The sequence below is a fragment of the Uloborus diversus genome, chromosome 3, assembly GCF_026930045.1.
Source record: "Uloborus diversus isolate 005 chromosome 3, Udiv.v.3.1, whole genome shotgun sequence".
Taxonomy (NCBI): domain Eukaryota; kingdom Metazoa; phylum Arthropoda; class Arachnida; order Araneae; family Uloboridae; genus Uloborus; species Uloborus diversus.
The window spans coordinates 140,344,224-140,368,543 of record NC_072733.1 but is presented as its reverse complement, the minus strand read 5'-3'; the positions used below and the strand labels follow the sequence as shown (position 1 = coordinate 140,368,543).

The 24,320-nt window shown below is 31.3% G+C and overlaps 1 protein-coding gene across 1 annotated transcript in view; it reads right to left on the bottom strand.

Annotated features, from left to right (window-relative positions):
• Positions 1–23,714, bottom strand: part of LOC129218641 (uncharacterized) — a 56,823-nt gene extending 33,109 nt beyond the window's left edge. Inside the window, exons 1-2 of the mRNA XM_054852957.1 lie at positions 23,473–23,714; positions 11,173–11,250 (exon numbers count right to left, since the gene is read on the bottom strand). Of these exons, the coding sequence (XP_054708932.1) occupies positions 11,173–11,250; positions 23,473–23,490 (96 nt within the window). The 5' untranslated portion in view covers positions 23,491–23,714. The remainder of the gene's footprint in view (positions 1–11,172; positions 11,251–23,472) is intronic.
• Between the last annotated feature and the right edge of the window lie 606 nt (positions 23,715–24,320).

Here is a 24,320-nt window from a genome sequence, read left to right as displayed (position 1 = left end):
TATTAGTGCATATACTTGTAACCATAAAAATAACTGAAATATACAAATATTAGGGTTATTTAATATGGTTTTGCATTTATTTTTAACTATGACCACTTTCCCCCATCCCATGGGGTTAAAGTGGTCATAAATACAAAGGGAAAAAGAAAGTGTTATAAAAACTAATTAAATCAATTTTTTTTTTCTAAACTTCAATGTACTGTGTTCTTTAATAATGCAATGTAAAGTAACAATAAATAAAGTTGAAGTGTTTAAATAATTTGTTGTATTTATTACCCACCAAAGTTGCAAACCTACGATTTTATGACCACTTTTACCCCACCAGACCCTATTCTCTGCCTCTTGATAAAAGATGTATGTAGTCCAAAATGAAGTAGTTATTTATTTTTTCTTTGAAATCACTTATTTCATTACATCTTTCCCCGCTAACATGGGTTTCTTTTACTATGTATAGGGTCATTTGGCTTCTGAGATTTTCTTCTATTCTTGATTTGAATACCTGTAAAAAAAATATATATATATATTTGTTAGTACGTAGTATAAGAGCAAAAAATTTGAAATTTGTTTTGTAAATGGTTGTTAGAGGGACACATAAGTCTCATCAACTGCAAATTTAAATAAGTGATTTAATAATGCATAGATTTATGAGAATATTTTATTTAAAAAAAGTGTATTATCTATGAAATAGACGAACAAATGTCTTCGAAAAGAAAAATAATTTTACCCTATCTAGATTTTTAAGCGTGTTATTTCAAGTTTTTTTTTTTTTTTTGCTTTCCCGAATTGCTAAACAATTCGGTTAAAAATAGTTAGCAGTTTAAATCTGTTTTTTATATTGTTATTTTATTTTTTAAAAGCACATTTTATGTTCTGAAATGAAAACAATTAAAGATGTGTGTACATTATTTAATAATTGAAATGTCATTCATAATTTCAACAGGCTACTACAAATGCTTAAATGGGAATGTTAAGTTAGAAATATCGACAATTTGAATATTCTGGGCACAAAAGTGAGTTTACAGCGCTGTAAAAAGGTATGAAATTTTCAATTTAGCAATCCAGAAGCTTTCTAAATAAAAAATAATCTCACTTCATCGGTTAAATAAAACTCGCTGATGATTTTCTGAAAAATAATTAAATTAACAAATACAGTGTTGTTGTCAAAAAAAATAATAATAATAATAATTCGTAATTTTAATTTTAATTTACTTTATTTATTTATTTATTTATTTTATTTTTTATTATTATTATTATTTTTTTTTTTTTTTGCATTTTGTAAACCAATAAAAAATTTCTTGAGCACTTTAGTGAGCGAAACTTATTTTAGGAAACGAAAAAGTTTTAGTCACCGATGAATAAAAAAAATATTTATTTGTACTGCAACCCGCAAATTTTTTTAAAAAATGTATCATCATTTTAAGAGCGCATTGTTTTCTGCTTACTTCTATCTTCCAAGAATAGGAGAAAACTTTACTGGGAAAATAAAAGCAAATAGCAAGTAAAATACTGACCTTCTTGATTATACTTGTCTCCCATCGAAATCCAGCTTCACACACGCAATTTCATTTCTGCTCTTGAACTTTGAAGAAATAATCTGGAAAAATCATTTAGCACACACCTACATCTTTTATTACATCTCAGTTTTGAAGTTTTGAACCCATATTTTGCGCTATCGTACCCGATGCGTTTGCCATCAGAAAACATTCACCCATAAACTGAAAAATGGCACTCTGTGCTTTTCATACTGAATAAAGTTTAACAATAAAAGTAGCAGTTGCGCTTTACATAGTGTGTTGAATGTGATTTCTTTTTTTTTTTAAACACATTTGTCTGTTTTCAAGGTAAATAATCACATGGATTGTTTTGCTCTGGACTTTATGTTAGACTGGATGTTATTTGCGTAGTTGAAATCTGTATTTGTTATAACACTGAAAAAGTCACCTTTGGGAAGGTATTTAAAAAAAAGGAAATAATTACTAAATAGCAAATAACGGAACTGAGGAAAAATTAAAGAAAATTATTACAAACATGAAAGTACATGGGAATTTTTATAGTTATCTGGTGTCTAAGAAAAATCATGAATTGCATGCGAGAAATTAAATTAGAAAGATTAAATTTACCATTGTAGAACTTCAAAACTTGAAATCCAGGATAAGGACTCGAAAGTAAGAAAAAAAAATATTTGCTAACGTACTTGCAATGTGTAACAACTCTTATAGTGAGTAACATCAAGGTGACGTTGTTCAATAATTCTCAAGATTCAATAATAAAGGCAGCGCTTGTTACAAAATACTTCGGTTGGTTATCTACGTTTTTTTTACGAATTGTTTTTGCCTGGATTACAAATATGAAGCTGGCATTTTAGGCTAGTACATTCAACTTTTTCTAAATTCTGAAAAGTAAGTATTAATTTTTACCAAAAATCAGATAATGGCTCCAAAAACTACTAAAACTGCTTTTGAATTTTGATTCTATTTTTTGTGAGCGCAATAATGTTTAAAGCGCAGTTGTCTGATGGAATCATTTTTAAATGATGGATAAGTATTAAACTTACTTTAAATAATGCTTAAGCTTTTGAAATAAAATGTACTTGATCATCATCTGTTTTTTTTTTTTTTTTTTTTACAGAACATAGCTTAAATTTTAAAAATGCATTGCTACTCGTTGATCTTAGCATTTTATATAAAATCAATGCTGATTTCTAAGGGGGCTCTAAAATAATGTTTAACTTAAAATCTTTCAATTAATTAAATAAAATAATGAAAGTGTTTTAAATGCATATTCCCCACAGTACCGTATAAAAATGCATCTAGTTTAAAGAAAATGAATCATTTTTCCTACTCTTTAATTAGTAACTGTATGGAAAGACATGCATCTCAAATTCTTTATGGAGAAAAATCAACTGTAGAAAGCAGATTAAGAAAATGTCTTACATTTTTATCTGGAAGAAAAAAGCTAATTTTAAGTCTGGATGGTTGGTTAGGTTAAGTTTTATATCCATCATCAATTTTCATGTGAAAGAAAAGATCTAACATTTCAAACGTTAGCTTTTATTTAACTTACTATAAATATTTACAATATCTTACCTTAACAGAGATGGTTGAACATGACTATAAAAGATTTAACAAGGATGCTTTACTTACCTTGTACTACCTGTGCTGTGCACTTATTATCAAGAGCATCTGAGGTTTGTTTTAAGGGGGTCCGGGACACATTTTGAAATTTTTTTTTATTATATACTTTAGACTTTTGAAATATTTTGCACTGATTCACCATTTATTTAATAAGCAAAATCATAACATAAATATGAAAAAAAGAAAAGTTTTTATTTAAATTTAATTAGTTTTTTTTAATAAAAAATGGGGTTGCTTTAAATTGATATATCTCAAAATATTCTTAAACAATTTTCAATTTTTTTTCAATGAATTACGCACAAATATCTAAGCTGTAATTTTTATTCGGCGATTTTAAAAATATTGATTCAATAAAAAATAAAAGATATTTGAAGAAAAATTTCGAAAAATTCGAAGATACTTTTTTTTAAAAAAATTGTAATTTTTGCAGTAAACTTTTTTTCAAATTCGCCGAATAAAATTTAAAGTAAACTCTTTGAAAAAGATATGCTCCAAGTTTCATTACTTTATCTTTATCGGTTCCTGACTTATAAGAGTTTGAGTGCAAGAAATCGGGAAAAATTGCATCATGGAGAAAAACGCGTTTTAAAATTTTAAAGTTAAGTACACATTAGTTAGGTGCATGAAACAAAAATAATTATATATTTCGTTCTATTTAAGATAGAAACAAGATTCAAACCTCCTCTTAAGCAGAAAAACACGGAGTAATTTTTTACATGATAAAAAAAAAATTGCAAAATTTGACGATTTTTGTGTCCCGGACCCCCTTAAATGTTAAAAGGTATTTTTATTAAGTCAAAAACTGGAGGGAAAATACTAAAGTCATATGTGTCGTCTACCAAGTAGTGTTTCGTTTACCAACTGTGGATTTTGTAAATGGAAATAACTATTTTTATACTTAATTCAATTTTTGGCGGAAGCCATAACTTTGAGTAAAAATTGCACTCACGTAATAGCCGTTCTTTTTTTAAATTTATTTTTCATAACTATTATATTTTTAAGGAAAAAAAAAGATTTTCCAAAAGCAGTGTAGGCAATTTTCAATGCAAATTTTCTGTTGAACAACACTGTACTTGTTAATTAACGCATTCAGTGCAAAGATAAGCATGTGTAATTTTAAAAAATGCGTAGTAAACGTTTTAAAAATTAAATTAATGGCTCCTGTAATATGTGAAGTATATTACGAGGTGCTTGTTTTGTTTTAAGCTTACTTCTATTTTACGTTAGATTTATTGTACAAGCTTGCTTCTTTGTGTAAAACGTCTAATCCCAACATTTACCTAGGGTTGGTATCGAATCCAAAACGTGTTTCTTCAAATATTTCGAAAACTCATTCCTGCAGATACTGCCGCTTACCTGCCCTCAGCATTGATTCAACATTGATTCAACATCCCAAAGAAATTATTGCGTATCTCCTTTCGGTTTCAACACCACAGAGTTAAACGAAAACTTATTATTCATCTGTACTTGAATCATAACGAGACCTTCCTCTAGAGCGCCGGAAATATTTGTAATGGCATCTGAGTCCAATAAATCGCTCCACTTATAATCCAACCCTCCGTTTAGAGGAAAACACTAAGATTTTCCTTTAACTGTTAAAAAAAACAAAAACTTCAAAGAAATCCGCTAAAGGGTTATGGCAGACTGATTTTACCATGGCAGGAAAGTCCACTCGTAATGTGAAAATACTTCCTTCTCCTCAAGGACAAATGCATTGAATCTTGACCCTCGGGTGTACCTGTAGTTAGAACTTCCCATCAGCTGTTCATTTTTTGCTCAACTTTCATCCCCATTTGTTCCCTCCCTCCGCTCTCTATCTTCGTAAATTACCAGCGTATATTTGCGAAGCATACCTTTCTTGAACTAGTAAGAATGATGTCACTGTTGGTGGTTTAGTATTTCTTTCCACCTTATTTCTTCATCGTTACGGGGAAAATGATTGCAATTGCTTTTCGAGGGAAAAGTGAGGAATTCTTCCGCTACCTAAACGCATCAGTGGATTCGTCACAGTATGGAATCGCCTCCTCCCCCACTTTTGAGTTACTAGACGGATTGTTTTCTTGTTGCCTGCTTTTTACAAGACATTTTCAAGGGCGGACTGAAACTCGCATTAACAATTACGCTATTAATTTTATTCTCTCTAGTTCCCAAGACAGACTCTTTTATGTTGCCTTACTTTTGAGAAGAAATGAATGAAAAAGATACACACTTCGCTGGAAACGTTTCTTTTTCTTTTTTGTTCACTAAGTTTCTGAATTGAGGGGGTGAGAAACTAAGAAAGAGATATAATTGAGGCAGTGAGAAGCAAAGGGATGTAAGTGGACATTTTCAAGTTTTGAGTAAAGCGCGTTTAAAGATAACATCCTAGGTAGGTTTTCATTGATTTTTTTTTTTCTAAATCATGCTATATAGCGACAACTATCAGGGTTACTACTACCATCTCTTGCCCCAAGACAGAGGAGAGGTTCACCTACCATGTGTGCTGGTTATCTCCATATTTTTAGTTTTGCCACTTACATCCCTTTGCTTCTCATTGCTTCAGTTGGACTTTTCTAAGTTTTGACAAGAATGCGTGAAACATTTAAACCCTAGGTTGACTTTCACTGAAAAGATTTTTCAAGTCATGCTTTATGGCACCTACTAGGGCTACTAGTACCATATCTTGCCTTAAAACAGATGCGAGTTTATTTTTTCACTTGAACTATTTATCCCTAAATCTTTTATTTAAGTAGTTAAGCAACTTTACTTTTAGATTATTTAATACAGTGAAATACCATTGCAACGAACTTTAGGGGAGAGCACATATTGATCGCTGTAACGGGAATTTCGTTGTAATGGAATTCAAGCAATGTAATGGAAATTAAATTGAGACTGAATATTTATTTCGTTGAAACATATATTTCGTTGTACTGATATTCGTTATAATGTGATTTCACTGTATTATTGGATCTGGAACACAGTGCCGGTTTCATGTGCATATGTTTTTCTTCCTTCTCGTGGAGTTAAATATTAAAAACAACGTAATTAAATCACAATATTGTGAAAATGTTGCATACAAGGGTTTTTGATTCACAACGAACCCCTTTTAATGCAGAAAACATAGTAAGTATTTTTCAATAAGCAGAAGTCGCAAAGAAGCTAAATCTGTGTTTCAAAACAACTCATTTTGAACTTTCGACACTTTGCAGCAGTTGTTTATACGTATATTTGGAATTTGAAATCATTTTCTCCATTGAAAAAAGAGCTTTCTTGTTTCTCGAATTGACTTATTTTCCCGCCTATTTTGAGCTTTATTAACGTTATTTTTTCGTTTATTTTTTCAGAATAGAAATTAGCCCACCGTTTTACACCTACTTTCCCCATAAAAGTTAAATCTTGGAGAAAACATGAAACAAGGCTTAATGCATTCTGAAACATCGCTAAAAATAAAAAACAAACACAAAAGTATTCACTGAAAAATAAAAATTTGAAAGTAAGTTTTTGAGAAGGGGCCGTAAAAGATCTTATCTTATTATTTCAAAACTTGTGAAAAATTAAAAATGTTTCAAAGATAGCACATAAAATGTTACCTACATTAGAGCTTTTCAAATGTTAAAAGATAGAAAAAGCAAATGCACGATAAGCTCACAAAAACAGCCCATTTACGCATTTTGTTACAAAGATGTGGTTTTACCTAATAGTTTCTGCTTTCTCATCAATTGCTTTAACATTTCTCGAGTTTAAGCTCTTTAGTGAGAAGACTAATCAATAAAAATGCAGCTATTACGATTGAAAAAAGTATGTTCCAAAAGGAGAGCTTATAATTTTAAATTTCTGATTTAACTGAACGGAAAATTGTGCTTATCTATATTTTCAGCTCTAATTCCCTATTTAGTACCTGGGTAACTTTTAGAAAAAAACTAAAAGTTCAGTTAAGTATAAAAAATTAAAATTGAAAAAAAGAAGTTTTACTTAAGGTGATATAAAAAATAAATGGTGCTAGAAAATTTTTGCCGAAACAATTGTCAAGTTTGGCTCGATGCAAACTCGAAAATTTTAGAAACAGGTTTAATCTCAATTAAGTACGCTTACGCAGAGGAAACTGGTGCACAGTTTTAAATCTGATAGTATACTAAATAAGAAATGGGTGAAGGCCAAAAATCTTGCTAGTATTTCTTTAAATTTCCATAATCTTGACGTGTTCATAACCTCAAAGTTTTTCGTTTTTACATAATGTGAAGTCGTAAAAAAATCGGTACCATTTATTGTGAGATGGTTGGAACTTACGTAGTTAGAAACGTGACAGGTTAAACATGCAGCATTTATTCATTAGTTTTAAAAGCAGCAAGTATTCAGTCAAAAGTATTATCTTCATCCAGAATATGTTGATAGAGCTGTTAGAAATTGAATTAACGAAGTGTGATTTATGGCATGAATAAATTTACAGATTGTTCATAAACAACTTCACAGATGTTCATAAACAAGGGGTGCCCACCCACCTAAGATCAAAAACGCACCCCAGTAAATGTCACTACCCCCCAAGGCAAGAGCCCCCCAAACAGTGAAAAATACCCCTCGAAATACCCCCCTTCAAAATTTCAATGACGCAGTCTGAGCCATGACCTTCCCCCTAGGTGGGCATCCCTGCATAAACACCATCACGTTTTTAACTAATATTAATTTTAAAGAACAGTTTTGTAAGAAAAACCTGAAATAAGTTCACTCTCATTCTAATTAAAATGGATATAATCGGTTTTATGAAACATGTTAGAAAAGTTGCTGAATTTAATGGATGTGTCATTTCGTAATTTGTTTCCTGACTAAGTCTCTTTACTAACTTGAGTAGGGTTTGTAAAATATTCATAAATGCGTTAATTTTTTAACCAGAAAAGTTAAAAAGTTCGATACTTAGTAGAAACGTGACTTTATACGAAAGGATGCTTTAAAAAATGCGTCGTAGTGATCTGTAATCGACTAAAGAACCGAAAATAAAGCAATATTTAAATAAAATTAGTTTAATATTATTCTTTTCAGTAGATTGAATACTAAAAGAGATAATGTTTAAATATGAGTGAAAGTTTAAGTTTCGTGAAAGAAAATTAAAATTTTGCAGTTTTTTGCGCATGTATGTATATGAAAATTTAGCGAAATGTTCTCTGAAACAGATTGAAGCTGACAGTTTTCATAAACAGAAGTTTCGTTTACATCTTTTAGGCAAAACGCAAGTCAAGTTTTAGTAGATGGAAAAGTCCTTTTGAAATCCTTAATGGTTTTATTAAGCAGCATGTGATTTGTTGAGTCATAAAAGCTTTTCTCATGAAAATATCAATTAAAAGTATCAAGAGAATTAGGGGTAAAGAACGGACTTAAAACATTAGTTCTGTAAGTTGAACGAGAGGGAAATAAAATGTTATCATATTATGGTATTACTTCTTCATAATAACTTAATTAATGAAAACTTGTTCAAGAGCTGATATGCTTTAGAATAAAGTATATAGTATATATAGTGTAGTATGTAATTATCGGTGATAAAAAATATTTTTAAGTATTTCCCACTTTCACATTTTTTTAAAAATATTTTTGTCAGCTATTGACAAGCAAAACATTGCTTTCTGCGTAATTCTGGAAGTGTTGTAGAGGGAATCATTAGAAAGAATTCTGAGGCATAAATCTACCCTGTATGAGTATCATACGAAAAAATTAATCATTTAAAAAGCGGAACGAGCGATAGTAAAAAATATTTTTTTTTACACATCAAACTCAATAGCTCGCAAATTGAACTCGATAGCTTTCCAATTGAACTCTATAGCTTTCAAATTGAACTCAGTATCTTTGATGTATTTTAAATGAACTGTCAGATCACACATTTCTCTGCTACATAACAAAGTTTTCAAATTCCTCATCAACGGACGTCATTATACATACGTTAGCAGAAAACGTTCTTCAACTGCATTCTGAAATTACGTTTCATGCTTTTTTCCCCGCAAAAAGCTATTTTTAGAACGATCCAGAAACTAAACATTGGTTAACGCTGTTGACAATGACAAAACCTAGCGTTACATAAGTTTCCTGTAGATATAAGCTGAAAAAAAGCATGACTGACTATGTTCACTCAGACGTGAATATCAGGGTCAGTAAGTGAAAGTGTTCTGCTTCTTTTGCGAAACTATACCAAGGTTAAAAAATTGTTTACATGCTATTTATCGTAAGAAATTATTGTTCCTTTTATGAAGTATAAAATAAACACGTTTCAGATTTAAACTTGTATGCATAAAATGAGTTTCACAACGTGATTTATATTCATATCGTACTCGCAATTAAATAGAGCTCATTCAAATGGGCTATGTACGTATAAGACATTCTTATCGTAATAATAAACTGCTCAAAGCATGTGTTTTTAGATAAGTACTATGAAATTAAGTGAATCTACAGGAAAAGAATATGTCTTCCGAATTTTTTCCGTTATCACTAACAGGTTGGTAGAAAGTGGTTTGATCCGAACCGTACATTAGAAAGATGGTTCATCTAAAACACTTTCAGTCCTGAACACTGTATAAAAACACATACACAGATGGTTATGAATAAATTATATTAGTAATTAAGAAAAAATAGCGATAAATTTATTTTGATGTTCAAACTACAGAAAGTTCCGAGTCGAAACATTTTCTTAATTGTCCTTTACTAATGAATTTTCACGACTGCTAAACGCTTGAAAACTATATTTTAAAAAAATGCAAGATATTAGTTTCTCCAAATACAATATTAAACATCAGGACGTCAAATATCTGCAAAACTTGTTCGGTTCTGAATGAGATTACTATATTAAATGAAATCATTTCGGGGAGTGTGTGTAATTATATACATTTATATATTATATTTTGATTAAGAACTTTTGCTTTAGGGACTGCATTTTTGGAAATTACAAGGTATAATAAAGGGTAAAAGGAAATGTTGAATAATAATAATAATAATAATAATAATAATAATAATAATAATAATAATAATAATAATAATAATAATAATAATAATGAAACACTGTGATCAGACTTCATTTTCAAATGATCCTTCGGTTCAAACAAGTCGAAAATGTTTTGTGACAACTAAAAGCAGATGTTGCAGAACATAACTTTCTGCAGAAAGAAGGATGAAGGAAATATGTCTTCACGCTGTCAACATTTCAGATTATTACATTAACATTTTTTAAGTCTAAGACCTTTTTTAATTTACTTTCCTTCTTTAATCTCTATGCTAATATCCACACAAAATTACTTTACAATTTAGTGTTTTACTAACACAAGTATTTAAAATACAATTCTTCTGAATGTTTGAAACTTGAAAAATGTTTTATTGTTTTGTCACCACTGATAAAACTGCTTATAGAATATATAGTCGCACTAGTAACAAATAAAATTTTGTATTCTCAAATCCGTTTTTTTCCTATGAAGATGTATTTTAATCTTCTTCTTATTGGTTGCTGTTTTTTTCTTCCCTGATGTATTTTTATTTTCAAATATATGCTATTTCCATGATTTTTTAATTGAAAGAAAGACATTTTTTCACTTAGAAAAAATTAAAGCTTATTGTAAAATGTCGGTTTTTATTTTTTTTCATTCAAATGATTTGTTTTCAGATACGTGATTTTATTATAGTAAATCTTATTACGGTAAATTGTACCTTTTTTTTTTCAATAATTCTATTCCTTATAAATTTACTTGGTTAGTTTTATTTTTACTTTTTCCTGTAATATTTCAAAAAATCCGAAATTAACCAGATAGGAATTAAGTGAAATTTATGAGAAAAGCTTTAAAAAAAAAAAAAAAAAAAAAAAAAAAACGAGAGAAAATAATTGCTTGGAAAACAATGGTATTGTCATGTTTGTCATGTAAGCTATGCCATATTTTAGTGTTTTTACTGTCACATAACGACACATTTAACGAAGCACCTATCTCTGTTTCTCTGTCTTTTGATTTTCGCACTTGATTAAAAAAGGGTATCTGTTTCAGGAGCATTTTAAATTTTAAACCGGTTGTACAGTAAAACATTTCAAACTTTGACATACCTTGCAACCTTCGCATGTGAAAGCGCCAAAGTGGTATCCTGCGGCTGGTTCACCGCAAACTTTGCACAACTGGTTCATCTGTAACAAACAACGGGTTAAAACCTCTTTTTTCCAGAAAAAATAAAGAAATAAATAAAAATAATATAAACATTTTAACATGATTTTCTAAGAGCTTTTTTAATGTCATGTACAGTAATATACATTCTCAAGTAAAATAAATATTTGATAGTAATAATCTTTGCAGAGGTAATATTTAAAAGTTATAGATCCACACACTAGTCGGATGCGACATTTTCGGCCTTTATTTGCACATTTTGAGAAAACTTCTGTGCTTCTACAATCTCATCATAGTTCTGCACATTCCTCATAGTGCGATTTTGAGTTATACTATGTGCACAAAAAATGTCAGCAGGGAAATGCCAGATATGAGTATTACGTATGTTTTTTTTTTTACACACTAAGGCAAACAATTTTTTCATGATCCCATTTGTCGTGACAGACAAATTTCTCAACTGCAGTACTGTAAGAAGAGCTCAAAAATTTTAAAGAAATTATTATGTTCGCATTACAAACGCTAGGCAAGATCTCTCAAAAACCTTACTAGACTAGTGCTTAGTTTCTAATGTAAAAATTTTATGTACTTTATCGTGCAGGTGAAATCTAAACATTCAAAAGTTTTAGAAAAAGATAATCATGCTCTGAAAAATGAGCTCAAATTGAAGTGTATCAATTTTCAACCATATCTGCATTAAAGTTGGCTGAAGAAGGCTATGCTAATGTAATTTATTGTGATTTGAAGAAGATACAATTAACTATGAGTATGAAAAATTATATTTCTAGATAAGGAAAAATTTCGCAGCGTAATTAATTATTTTTTTCATCTATAATCTGTCCCTCACGCTAACTCATTGCCTTGAAAATTGCTTGATTTTGTTGTAACTGTTACGCATGTAATCAGGGTTGAGGTTTGCCATGTACTGAAATGTTTTTAAAGGATTTCAGCTTCGATAAAGTCGTACATTTAAAAAAAAAATCATTCGCATTACATTACAATATTTTTCTCGCTTGAATATCAAAACTTTTATGTAGACAATGTGCAAAAGTTTTTATCAAAAAAAAAAAAAAAAAAAATAATAATAATAATAATAATTTTAAAAAAAATACTGTAAATACCTGGATTTTTTAAGTGAAAAAACAGGAAGTGCGCTATAAACTACAGAGAAGAACGAAATGAAATCTGATAAAATACTACATGCTGAAAGTCGTTAATATTGAAAACACATTTGTCGTTTTAGACGCATGTTTTATTTTTTCCCTTTTGTAGAGCTTCATACCTATGCCGCAAAGTGTTTATTCTTATTTTGAAGAGATAATTTCCAATTTCAAATACCATACTCAAACATAGATTTCTCAAGGGATGACGAATACATCAATTTGATCATCTTAGAAAAAATTAAGGTGAGTGTGTTTTCAGCGTAGTTAAACTAGGATTTTTCAAATGACATTGACATCCACTCTGACCACCGGACAAAAGTTTTTTTTTTTTTTTTTAAACCTAAACGAGCATTTAAAAAAGTATTTAAAAGGAGTAAATTAACTATTTAAATGTTAACGAGATTTTAGATTCATTTTTACTTCCTTTTACAAAAAAGAAAGTATTGTATTCGCGAAAAAAATTTACTCAAAAATCGACCTTAATTTCCATTTTACTCACCCCCGAATGAAGGTTGAGTTTTTTTTCGACTCGACCACATGTGGATAAGAACCTAAGAACGTATAGACACGAAATATCCATTTTCACGATTCCCGAGTTAATTACAACGACTTTTCTCGTGACATTTGTATGTACGTATGTATGTGCGTATGTGTGTATGTGTGTATGTATCTCGCATAACTCACAAGAACGGTATGTCCTAGAAAGTTGAAATTTGATACGTACACTCCTAGTGAGGTCTAGTTGTGCACCTTCCCTTTTGGTTGCATTCGGGTGTTTGTAAAGGGGTTTTTTGCCCCTTTTTGGGGGAAATCATTGTTAATTTCGATGTAAACTCGAGTGGTGTTATAATTTGGCGGACACTTGGTGATATATCACCAGTGTTTTTTTCGCCAAGTTTTGTCGCCAACTTGGCGACAAAGTTGGCGATTTTTTTTTAAATTCTGATTTCAATTTGGCCACTGTTGGTGATATTTAGAGAGTAAACCATTGAATCACATTAAAATTGCCAGTAATGGGGAAATGGCATTAAATTGGAGTAAAAGGAAGTCATGTGATGCACACATCAGCTCGTTCTTTAAAAGAAACTAAGTAAGATGTAAGAAAGAGCGCTTTAAAAGTTTAGTTTTGTTTGCCAAATATCTCTGCGAATTTCAAACACCGCTCTTTAGCTTTTATTTTACGAATGACGCTCTAATCACCGAAAAAGTAATGTCTCTTTTGTATGCAAAAGAGCTTCTCGAAAAGAATTTAAGAAAGCTAAGTAAAGTGCTATATTTTTAATAGAGAAAGCAGGTACAGAACGGCTTAAAACCAGATTCCTTATAAAATAATCAATCAAAGCGACGAACATAACTTGAAACCTTTTTTTTCAAACGAGGTGATGTGTGCATCACATGACTTCCTTTTACTCCAATTTAATGTCATTTCCCCATTATTGGCATTTTTAATGTGATTCAATAGTTTACTCTCTAAATGTCACCAACAGTGGCCAAATTGAAACCAGATTTTAAAAAAAATCGCCAAATTTGTTCGCAACAAAACTTGGCGACCAAAATATTGGCGATGTATCGCCAAGTGTCCGGCAAATTATAACACCACTTGTGTTTACATCGAAATTAACAATGATTTCCCCCCATAAAGGGGCAAAAGACAACCTTTGGAGCATCCGAATGCAACCAAAAAGGAAGGTGCACAACTAGACCTTACTCGGAGTCTACCTACCAAATTTCAACTTTCTAGGACATACCTTTCTTGAGTTATGCGACATACATACGCACATACGTACATACAGACGTCACGAGAAAACTCGTTGTAATTAACTCGGGGATCGTCAAAACGGATATTTCACATGTCTATATGTTCTTAGGCACTTATCCACGTGTGGTCGAGTCGAAAAAAAAAACTCAACATTCATTTGGGGGTGAGTTAAGGTTGATTTTTGACTGAAAATTTTTTCGAGAATACAATACTTCCTTTTTTGAAAAGGAAGTAAAAATTATAGTGGAATTTTAACTTCAACCATTTACTTTAATGAAAGAAAGAAAGACAAAAGTATCACATTTAAAATTGCAATAAAAGTAAATAAAATGTGAATAGAAGGAAGTTTAAAATATTTCTCAGCCACTGAAACGCAAGATGCATATTAATGTTTAAGATGTCCCAACTCATTTGGGAGGTACGTTACTTAGCAACGCTATCTTTACCGTAATGTAGTTTACAAATAATAGTTGTGTATTTCAAACTGGATTCTAGATTAAAACAAAAGAAAAGCTGCTTTGGTTTGTGGCACAGTAGTAGAGCACTTAAAGCAATATTTTTGCTAAACATGCTTCTCGAAAAATAAATTCGAATAAGACACAGTGAAATAAATTAATTAAAAATGACATGCAAATACATATTTTTTTCTACATTTTCAGAAAAGTATCATTACTAAGTTGTGTCATGCATTTCAAACGTACCGCATTACACAATTTACAAACAAATGTATTTCCGTACATATTTCCTTGTGATTAAGATCGATTTTAACTGCAAAGTATGAAAGCATTTTTACGCTATTGACAGTAATAACCGCATTTATTTCTTCAGTTGCAGGCTCTGTGCCGTTATATTGATCTAAATATTGAGCGCAAACCAAAAAAAAATAACCATCAAAAAATGAGATAATTCACGAATGTTATTATTTTGTCAAAAACGAAGGGCTGCAATACACATTCCTAGAAATAAAATAATAATCATTAAATCCTGTATTTCAGAACATTTTAATGCGGTGTTTAAAAAAGACAATCTGGAGAGTAATAAATAACAAGATATGAAAATTTTTATTGCATTAAAGTTAATAACTTTGAACAAATAATAGTTCTTTGTATGGCTTTTTCTAGGTTTTAGATGTTTCGTTTTCCTAAGCAAATGTATTTCAGAATATTATAGTACAGTCATTTAGAAAAAAAATTATAAACTGTGGTAAATAATCTTGATTATTTTGAGGTAAGTTGTTACTGCCATTTTGAAGTTCATGAAGTCAAAAAAAAAAAAAAAAAAAAAAAAAAAAGGTAACGGGACACTTTAATTTATAAATGACCGTCAATGCATATCCTATTCTCTCTCATTTGCTTTTTTTCCATTTTTCAAACTTTTTAAGAATTTCCTTTAATGCTGTTGTAAAAATAGGATTTTTAGCATGTATCTTTTGTCGTTAATAAAAAGTATAATCTACATCTTGACTTTGCAATACATGTAAGCACATGATGATTTAAACATGAACTGAAAAAAACTACTAAAGATAATTCGACTAAAATAATTCGGTTGGTATACTTTTTTTAGAATCATGACTCATTTGTATCTTGAAGGATAACTTTATTTTTTGTATCACTATTTGTGCAGGGATATTTTTTACTTTCATTTTATTTAATTTTGATATTCTGATATTTTCTTGAGCGTAGTTCAGTGAGTGATTACAGAAGTGATAGGCATCTTTTACATGATTAGAGCATCAATGTTGAGAAACATCCCGACTTTGAAGACATTTTTTGTGAACATGACATGACACCCCGAAGTTCCCCGCACCTACCATTTTCTCTCTTTTTTTTTTTTGTGAACAGTGTCCACATTCTTAAACACTTTATAAGACATGGATGGATTTGTAAAAAGTTGAAAAAATTTGCCACTGATGGAAGAGAAAAAAAAAAATAGAAAAAAAATGTCATTTCAGAAAGACATGGCTTTGTCCAGAAAAGAAGCACAGGCCATGGTTCTGCCTAACACACATCGAAGGTTAATTAACTCTTAAAGACTAAGAACGAACGGTAAAAAGACTTTAATTACGAAAGAAAATAATTACCAAAAATCTATTCAGTAGCGTTTGTCAATTGGCAATTTGGGAGGTACATATAAACAGCTCTCTTTGAAATACTATATGTGCTGTTGAATATCGAGTATTGTGATAGTTTAAAATGGCATTTTGTTTTCCGGAGCCTTGTCAAAATAAAGCATTTCCTTGCATGTCAAACACAGAAAATATTGTCAAATTAACATTCAATGGCACGAGTTTCATTATTAGTGACGTCAGCGTTATATAAAGGAGGATAAGATCCCCACAAATCATCGCTTACTCAGAATCGACTGCAATTTAAGAATTATTTTCGCGATGACTATGTACCCGTAATACAGCAATGAAAAAAAAAAAAAATGCCTAGCAACCCCTCAAAATGTGTCCTCAAATTCTGAACATTGGCTTATTTTGTATCTTTAATAGTACTTGGGGGAAGGGAGGAATTTCTCATTTAAAGCTGTAGCAAACCAGTCATTGCTGAATTGCAATGACTTCTTTACTGTTTTCCAAGCTCAAAAATCGTATCTCTTAAAAATAGGTTTCGGCCATGAGAATCTGTTGAAATAACTATTTCGCCTCCTTTAAAACTTATAAACTTGTTCGATCCCCGATATTGATACTTTCATTATTTGTTATTTAGTTACATCTAACATGCTTTCAATACATTGTAAGTCTAGTAAATGGTACTTCTTGCTCCGGAGAACTGTTTAGTCAACAACTGCTAAGGGAGAATGATGTTCTGGAGATCCAGAACTCTACACGTATTCAAATGGCCTACGCTTCATCAAACACAGCATTTTGTTTCGTAATTTATGAAGGAAATGCAATAAACTAGCTTATAGCCGGCAGAAAATTTGGCCATTAACGTTCATTTAAATTGTAACCAGTAGCTTATCAATATTACTTTGAGTTAACTCACCCCCTTTCTAAAAACTAGTTGATAGAAAATTCTACCTGTTACGATCCGCTTTTCCCTTAACAGGAATTTTTCCTATCGCGTTTTGAAATAACCTCAAATGAACCGACGCTTTTGTCAATGTAAACGGGCTGCTTTCAATTACTGGCTGTAAAAAAAATTACGAACTGCGTTTTATGTTGTGAGGTTATTCTGCGACATTAATTATTTTCTAAGCGTGTAAAAAAATATTGCAATTTAAGAAAAGACTTTTACTTACACGCTATTTTTACAATGTAAAAAATAGACTTTCTCACACACTATTTTCACACTATAGAAAATAGACATTTACTTTCACAATGTTTTTTAAATTTAGGAAATAGACTTTAACTCACATAGTCAGAAATGCTAGACGTTGCAGAAAACACGAGATGAAAGGGGACAAAAATCTCTACTGACATTTGTAGGAAAAAACAAAAAAGAGGCATTTGGGCACTAATAAAAACATGAATGTGTCATGAACGCAGTCTTCGCTTCATGTACACATATGCTGTTCACTCACTAATAAGTCATGAATGAAATGCAATTCCTACTTTTAACGCCTCGTTCTTAATATAGGCATAATTTCACTACTTGTAATAACAATTTTTTTTAAATATCATTTGCTCCATTTGCTTATCATTATATTTAGTAACTGATTAAACCGTATAATCCCCAAATATTTGATATTAACCGCAACACAGTGAGTAAAAGTAAATTATTTAGTAGAAGTAAGACAAAATTAAGACATTAAAAGTATGGCCTGCTACGCCATTTCCTAAAGTTTATTTTCCTTTGATTTTTTAACAAATATGTTAAAAATACTTTTATATCACACAAATCTGATTAGCTTTAACGGACCACAACGGTAACTTTACTAATGTGCGATGTTTATGCAATCGGGAAAACAACTAGTAAATCTGCTTAGAAAATTCAAAGAAGCAGCACATTCACCGTCACTGACCAGAAGAATTAAACTAGAGCATTTTTTGGGCATTTTTTCAGGTTTTTCATAAAATTTCTGTTCTTTGAAGTTGTTAAACGCATTGCAATTTTTGTAACAAATCAGTTCCCTGAGTAATGTACAACACTCCAACAAGGAATTTGTGCCATAGTATACGCTAAAAAGTGATTTGTACCCATCACAAAAGTTATTCGTTTAAAACCTACTTAACAACTTTTAAGCAAGTTATTTTTTAAGCAAATGGCTTTTCTCCTTGTTGTGTTCTAAAATAAATACTATGCAGCTATTGATGACAACTTTCTGCTATCTTAAAGCCAATATAAATGTCATTTGAGCAAGGAAAAACGTTAAAATATAGTAAATTTTCAATGACTATCGTATACGACCGTTAAAAAAATCTTAAAGATCTATGATAAACATAAAATAGATGGATTTCACTTCACACATAAGAAATAAAAAGCATACATAACTTTAGGAAGACTTAATAAATGCAAAATGAGTGTATTGAAAGCAAAAATATCAATTAAAATGAAGCCACGTGTTTCGGGGTTCCCAAAGAGCCCCATTATTTGTGCAAGAAGTGAAGTGAAACATGGAGTGAAAAACTACTAAAAATTCGACCATTCAATATTTGTTTCATTAGCATTATTTTCCTGGCAAGGAGGACCTTATTCTTCCAAATAAAAGTGACACAATGGTTCATTCTTAGTTGTTAAACTTTTGGAAAAATGTTCCGTACCTTAAAAGTAACGAGCCTGGGGATTGGAAAACTATTAGCAAATCACTTTTCTTTGAATGCTTTGGATACCAAGAAAATTATTAATGTCCAATGAATTTCCTTTTCAGTAAATCAAGCGAATGTGAGCCGTGATAAATCGTTGAAAACTTTCTTTGAGCGAGAGAGAAGTGCGAAGAACAGCTGTTAACAAGTTTCAAGACTAATCAATTCTCACTTAATCCTCTAAAAGCTCTCTTGTGCTGGAAAAGGCTTCTTGTGTCTCCGAAACACGTTCGTTCTTTTTTTTTTTAAATTTGCTACGGCAACGATGGTTTAAGAAGAGGAAGGCGGAATGGATATTTTATATTCCTCGTATTTTTAGTATATTACACGCGTATTAGATCTGAGTCAACCTTTAATCTATATACTATTTCTGTGTTCAATTTTTAAAGTGGAAAGGAAAAAAAATCATAAATTTAATTTCTGCTTTACATTCATGAACATTTTGTTTCATCTTTAGCTTACTGAAACAATTTAGTTGACACAAGCGCAGTTAGGTTTACTTGAACTCGATTGCAGGAGAAGCAAAAAGAAACTTTTAGATAGTTGATCTCTTAAGCTGTTTCTGTCTAATGAATTAAGTAAGATTTTTCGCAAAGTTTGTAACAATTATTTCAAGTCAGCTTGCGGTAGAATTTTTAAACACATAAAAGATATTTGTTTTTAAAACTTGCGTTTAGGAAGTACTGAGAAATACATAAATTTCTGGTAACATAATATAATATTTTAACGGTAACAAGATGATTATTTGACTGAAGTTACTTGTGAAACTTTATTGTGAAACTTTACTGGCTAAGTTTCAGATTAAGAATTAAATGCAATAAAACGTTACACTTTTCTGCGGGTTATTTTCAGATTTTAAAGCAAAAAAAGTAAATCTATTTTTTACCGTATGCAAATTGTTTAATATTTTCAATCGATTTCTCTAAAGGTATATATAAATACTCTATTTATCAAAATAAATAAAAAAATAAAATGTCGAACTAAATTTAGTTCTGAAAGTAACGCATTCTAAATAAATTGCTGAAAATTTGAGATAAACTTGAGATTAAAAAAAATCATAATATTTTACTAACTCCATTTTATTAAATCTTAATAAAGCATTTGATTTAATACAAAACCAAAAACTTGTGTTAGAAATTGGAGTTTTCTCCGAATTGCGCATTACCAAGCGATGTATTACACCTTTTCTTGTTATAATCTTTATTTTTGAAAACCTTCGCAATACATCTGATTTTTAATTATTTCCTCATATGAAAAAATTACACAAGCGAATATAATGCGTTTAATGATTCAGCAAGATCCATATTTTCTGTCCTAGTGACTTTCTTTTCGGTCATTTGCCCTTATCCAAACTAAATAACATTCTCTGATTTGCTGTCTCATAGTTCCGGGAGAACATAAAGATAACTGTTACGAAAAAAGTATAAACTGATGATTCGTTTTTAACGTAAAAAATGCAACAGTTTGAGCTATTCAGTAAGTTACCACCCTATAGCTAGGGCTAAGGCAGAAATACGTGAAATACACCGCCAGCTCAGTTATTTCAGCCCAGGACTGCAGTTTTGGGCTTATTAGCACTCATCAACCCGGCATAGGAAGTGACTGAGCTGGAGGTGGAAAACCTCTTAAGGAAGCGAAGAGCGCCAAACAAACTGGTAGCTAACATAAAATTAGCACTGACTAGACGAGTGACAGAAGCAATGGTTCGGTTCAACTCTGTATATTCAGTAAGTTGAACTTAACTGTGAATGCTATGTGCTGTAAAGATAAAACATTAATACGTAATTGTCTAACCCGGACGACCACGTGTAAAATGTTCAAACAACTTATCAGGTATAAATACAGGAAAATAAGCGAGAAGGGAGGTTTCAAATATGCGGTGTTATGACGCTTGAAATAGAAAGCATCTTACACTTAAGAAGGACACTTGAGGCAGCAAGAAGCAAATCGGTGTAAGTAGACATTTCCAAGTTTTGAGCAAAATGCGTTTAAAGATGCCGTCCTCAGTAGGCTTTCATTGAAAAATGTTTCTAAATCATGTTGTGTAACAACACCTACCAGGGGTACATGGGGTCTTGCCTCAAAACAGAGCAGAGGTTCACCTAATATTTGTACTGGTTATCTCCAGACTTTAAATTTTAACATCCCTTTACTTCTCACTGCCTCATGTGTACCCTTCTGCATTTTTTGTTAGTGGTAAGATGTAACACGTTATGTTTTGGTATTTCTTTATTTGAATTCTGTTTCCTAAAGCTACACGTAATCACCCTTCATCCGGAGTTTAGAAGAAATTACAAGTCAATACCAAACAGCTCGTTACAGACCAGGTAACGTCAGTCTGGAATCGCCGTAGCAGATATGGAGCGGTAAATCTTTCATATAAGTAGAAATCACCTTCACACTGATAGTTAAAATTATTCAGAATACGAGTGAGGGGTCCGCAAAGAGGTTGAAGGGAATATAAGCGAAAATGAGAAGTTTACTGACAATAGCTATAGATATTCCTGACTGATGATCCATAACATGGGTGAAGCTACAGTCTCTGAATACCTTAAGGAACTGAGTAATATGTGTTTCTAAGTTTCTATATTCTTTACAACACGTCTAAAACCACAAAAAGAACCGAAAGACTTTTGATGTAGCCCTTTCTTAGTTATTTTGCTTCAAAATCAAATATAAAAATATGAACTAAATTAACTGGCAAGACAAATGTAATAACAACAAGTAAAGAGACAGTAAAACTGTGATTTAAAGCTTGTTTCATTTATATATTGCTTTAACAGTAATAAACTTATATTACGAGCGAAAACAAACAAGTTAAAAATCTTTGGAAAAACCATCTTACCAACCATCCAGCGAAGATTTAAAATTACGCGGCTTAATACATTTGATCAGTGAGATTATTATATCCGCATCAACTAACATAGGGACTTTCTTGTACAGTAAACTTTCAGGAATACGATTTCTCTTTTATGCTTACACCTTCTCTTTAATGCGTACACCTTCAGTGTTTTCAAAAACTGTATTTGCTTTCTCACTCATCGTAATTATTCCTTTCATTTCATAAGTTCATCCTTTCAGTTCATGAAATATAATATTAGTCAACACATAAATGTACCAATTATATTAGCTGCTGGAGTTTCCTTTATAGGTTCGAAAAAAGCTTCTCAATGTAGAAAATAGTTTGGAAGAGAACTGTTTTCTACGGAAGTACAACTTTCAGTAATACGATTTCTCTTTTATGCATATACCTTCATTTTAATTTCGTACACCTTCAGTGTTTTCAAAAATTATATTTGCTTTCTCAAGCTCATCGTAATTATTCTTTTCAGTTCATAAGTTACCTGCGCTTATGTTTCATTATCGAGTTTGCGTTTGGAATACATCCCTTACTCTCTTGTCTCGCTACAAGCGTTTTTCTTACGATTCCTTGAGCCGGCGCTTAAGAGAAATCTCTGTAGTTGGATAAAAAATAAATGAATAAATGAAGGAAGTGAATGTTTCAATTTATGGCGTATACCTGCCCTAGCAGCAACACATGGTCAGTGAAATATTATTGTTTTTTCACTTTTAGAAATAGCACAAAGAGTAAAACCTTAGTTTTTTTTACTTCTTTATAAATTGTAAACATTGTCTGTATAATTGTTTTAATCAACACAACAGTATTCAGGAATATTATATTTTAAAATCTTGTACATTAGACTATGTTATTTTATTAAGAGACATCCACTGACATTCTTCTCTTTAGTATGAAGTTGGAATAAAAGTAATTTTAAGGTACCCAAAACATTTTTGAAACCACGTGGTGCTTATGAAACAATAGCCAAATTTTGTATTTCGTTCAATATTCTTTAAAAATTAGAGATTAAGAAAATCCATGCATCTATTTTTTCATGAGTAAAACTTACAATAACTTTTTGAAATTTCCTATTATTCTAAATTTTGTTTAAATTTTGATATTCTTATTTGGAACAAATCGTATACATGTTGATTTAAATAGAAATTTGTTAATCCTCAAAAAATGTAGAATAGGAAATTGGAATATCTGATTCACATGATTTCTCATTTTGTCTATTTTTACTCCAGCACTTTAAAAATATGCAGATATTTCGTCCTTGCCTCAGCATTTTGAGAAAGTAAAAAAGACTTGTCTTTTGAAGTGTGTATCCTTTTGAACGAAAATAATAAATCAAGAAGCACGTGTCAATAATTCACAGAAATCTTCATACTAAATGAGAAATAAAAGTAATATTACACTGTGCAAGTTAATGCAATGTGCTGAATTCTAACAAAAATTGAAGGCTTTCTAAGAAGCTTCTTCTTCTTTATAAGAAGCCTTTCATTTAAGGTTTCAAGAGTGATACTCAGTTTTCTCAGAATATAAAGTATAAAAACTAATTTAGTGTGGCGTTTGATAGACACGTTTTACCAGCCTCTTTTAATAAGCTAACCCCTCCCCCCCCCCCCCCCGTCAAAAAGCAACTAAAATCAAACAACAACAGAACAAATCAGTTTTAAGAAGAGAGAAAAAAATATTAAAGTATGAACATGAGAAACAAAAAAAAAAAAATCTTACCATATCTAAAGGAGCCATGCAAAATCACAGAAATAATCCACGACTGCTTTTCCCAGCAATGGAAATGCCGTTAACAAGTAAAAAAAAAGCACTTAAAAAAATGAATAGATCACAAGCACTCCATCATCGCAACATCTAATCCATCACGCATTCCAATTTCTCCGTGCATTCGCGGGATCATTTCTAACAGAGAGAAAGAGAGAGCGGGAAGATGCAACTAGAACTGAGCGAACTAAGGACCAATCCGCATTTGCAGCGACCAGAGACTTACCTGACACTAAAAGCGGTCTTCAAGGTTTTATGACGTCACGCAATCGCTCAACGGAACTTGGAGCATTTGTCGTCCGTGCGCCCTCCTCTTTTTGTTTTTTCTCTTAACGAGGATTGTATGATGGAGCGTGAGGGAAGGCAGCACTGGCTTCACTTTCACCTGTTGGCCGGCGGGCTGCGCGGACGTCAGCAGCGCGAGCATCGGAGCAGGTGGTTTTCCGATTTTTGTAGAGCGAGAGCGACATAGCCGGCAAACGATTCTCCGGAGTTTTTCGTTTCAAGTTCCGATGCTACTCGCGGGTTTGTTTACTTTCGCGTGGTTCGTCAGATAAGCGTGCGAGCGAGGTCATCCGAAGAGGGGTGCTAGTAGGGCGATCGCCCCGGGCGCCAAGATATCAAAGAGGGGCGCCATAAACTAAGCATTTGCTGCATTGAAATGTAGTTTTTTTTTTTTCTTTTTTTTAAATTTTTACCAAGATTTTCTTTTAAATAGTTTTTTAAATGCCATCATATTGGAGGCAATGAGAAGCAAAGGGATGTAAGTGGCAAAATTAAAAATTTGGAGATAACCAGTACAA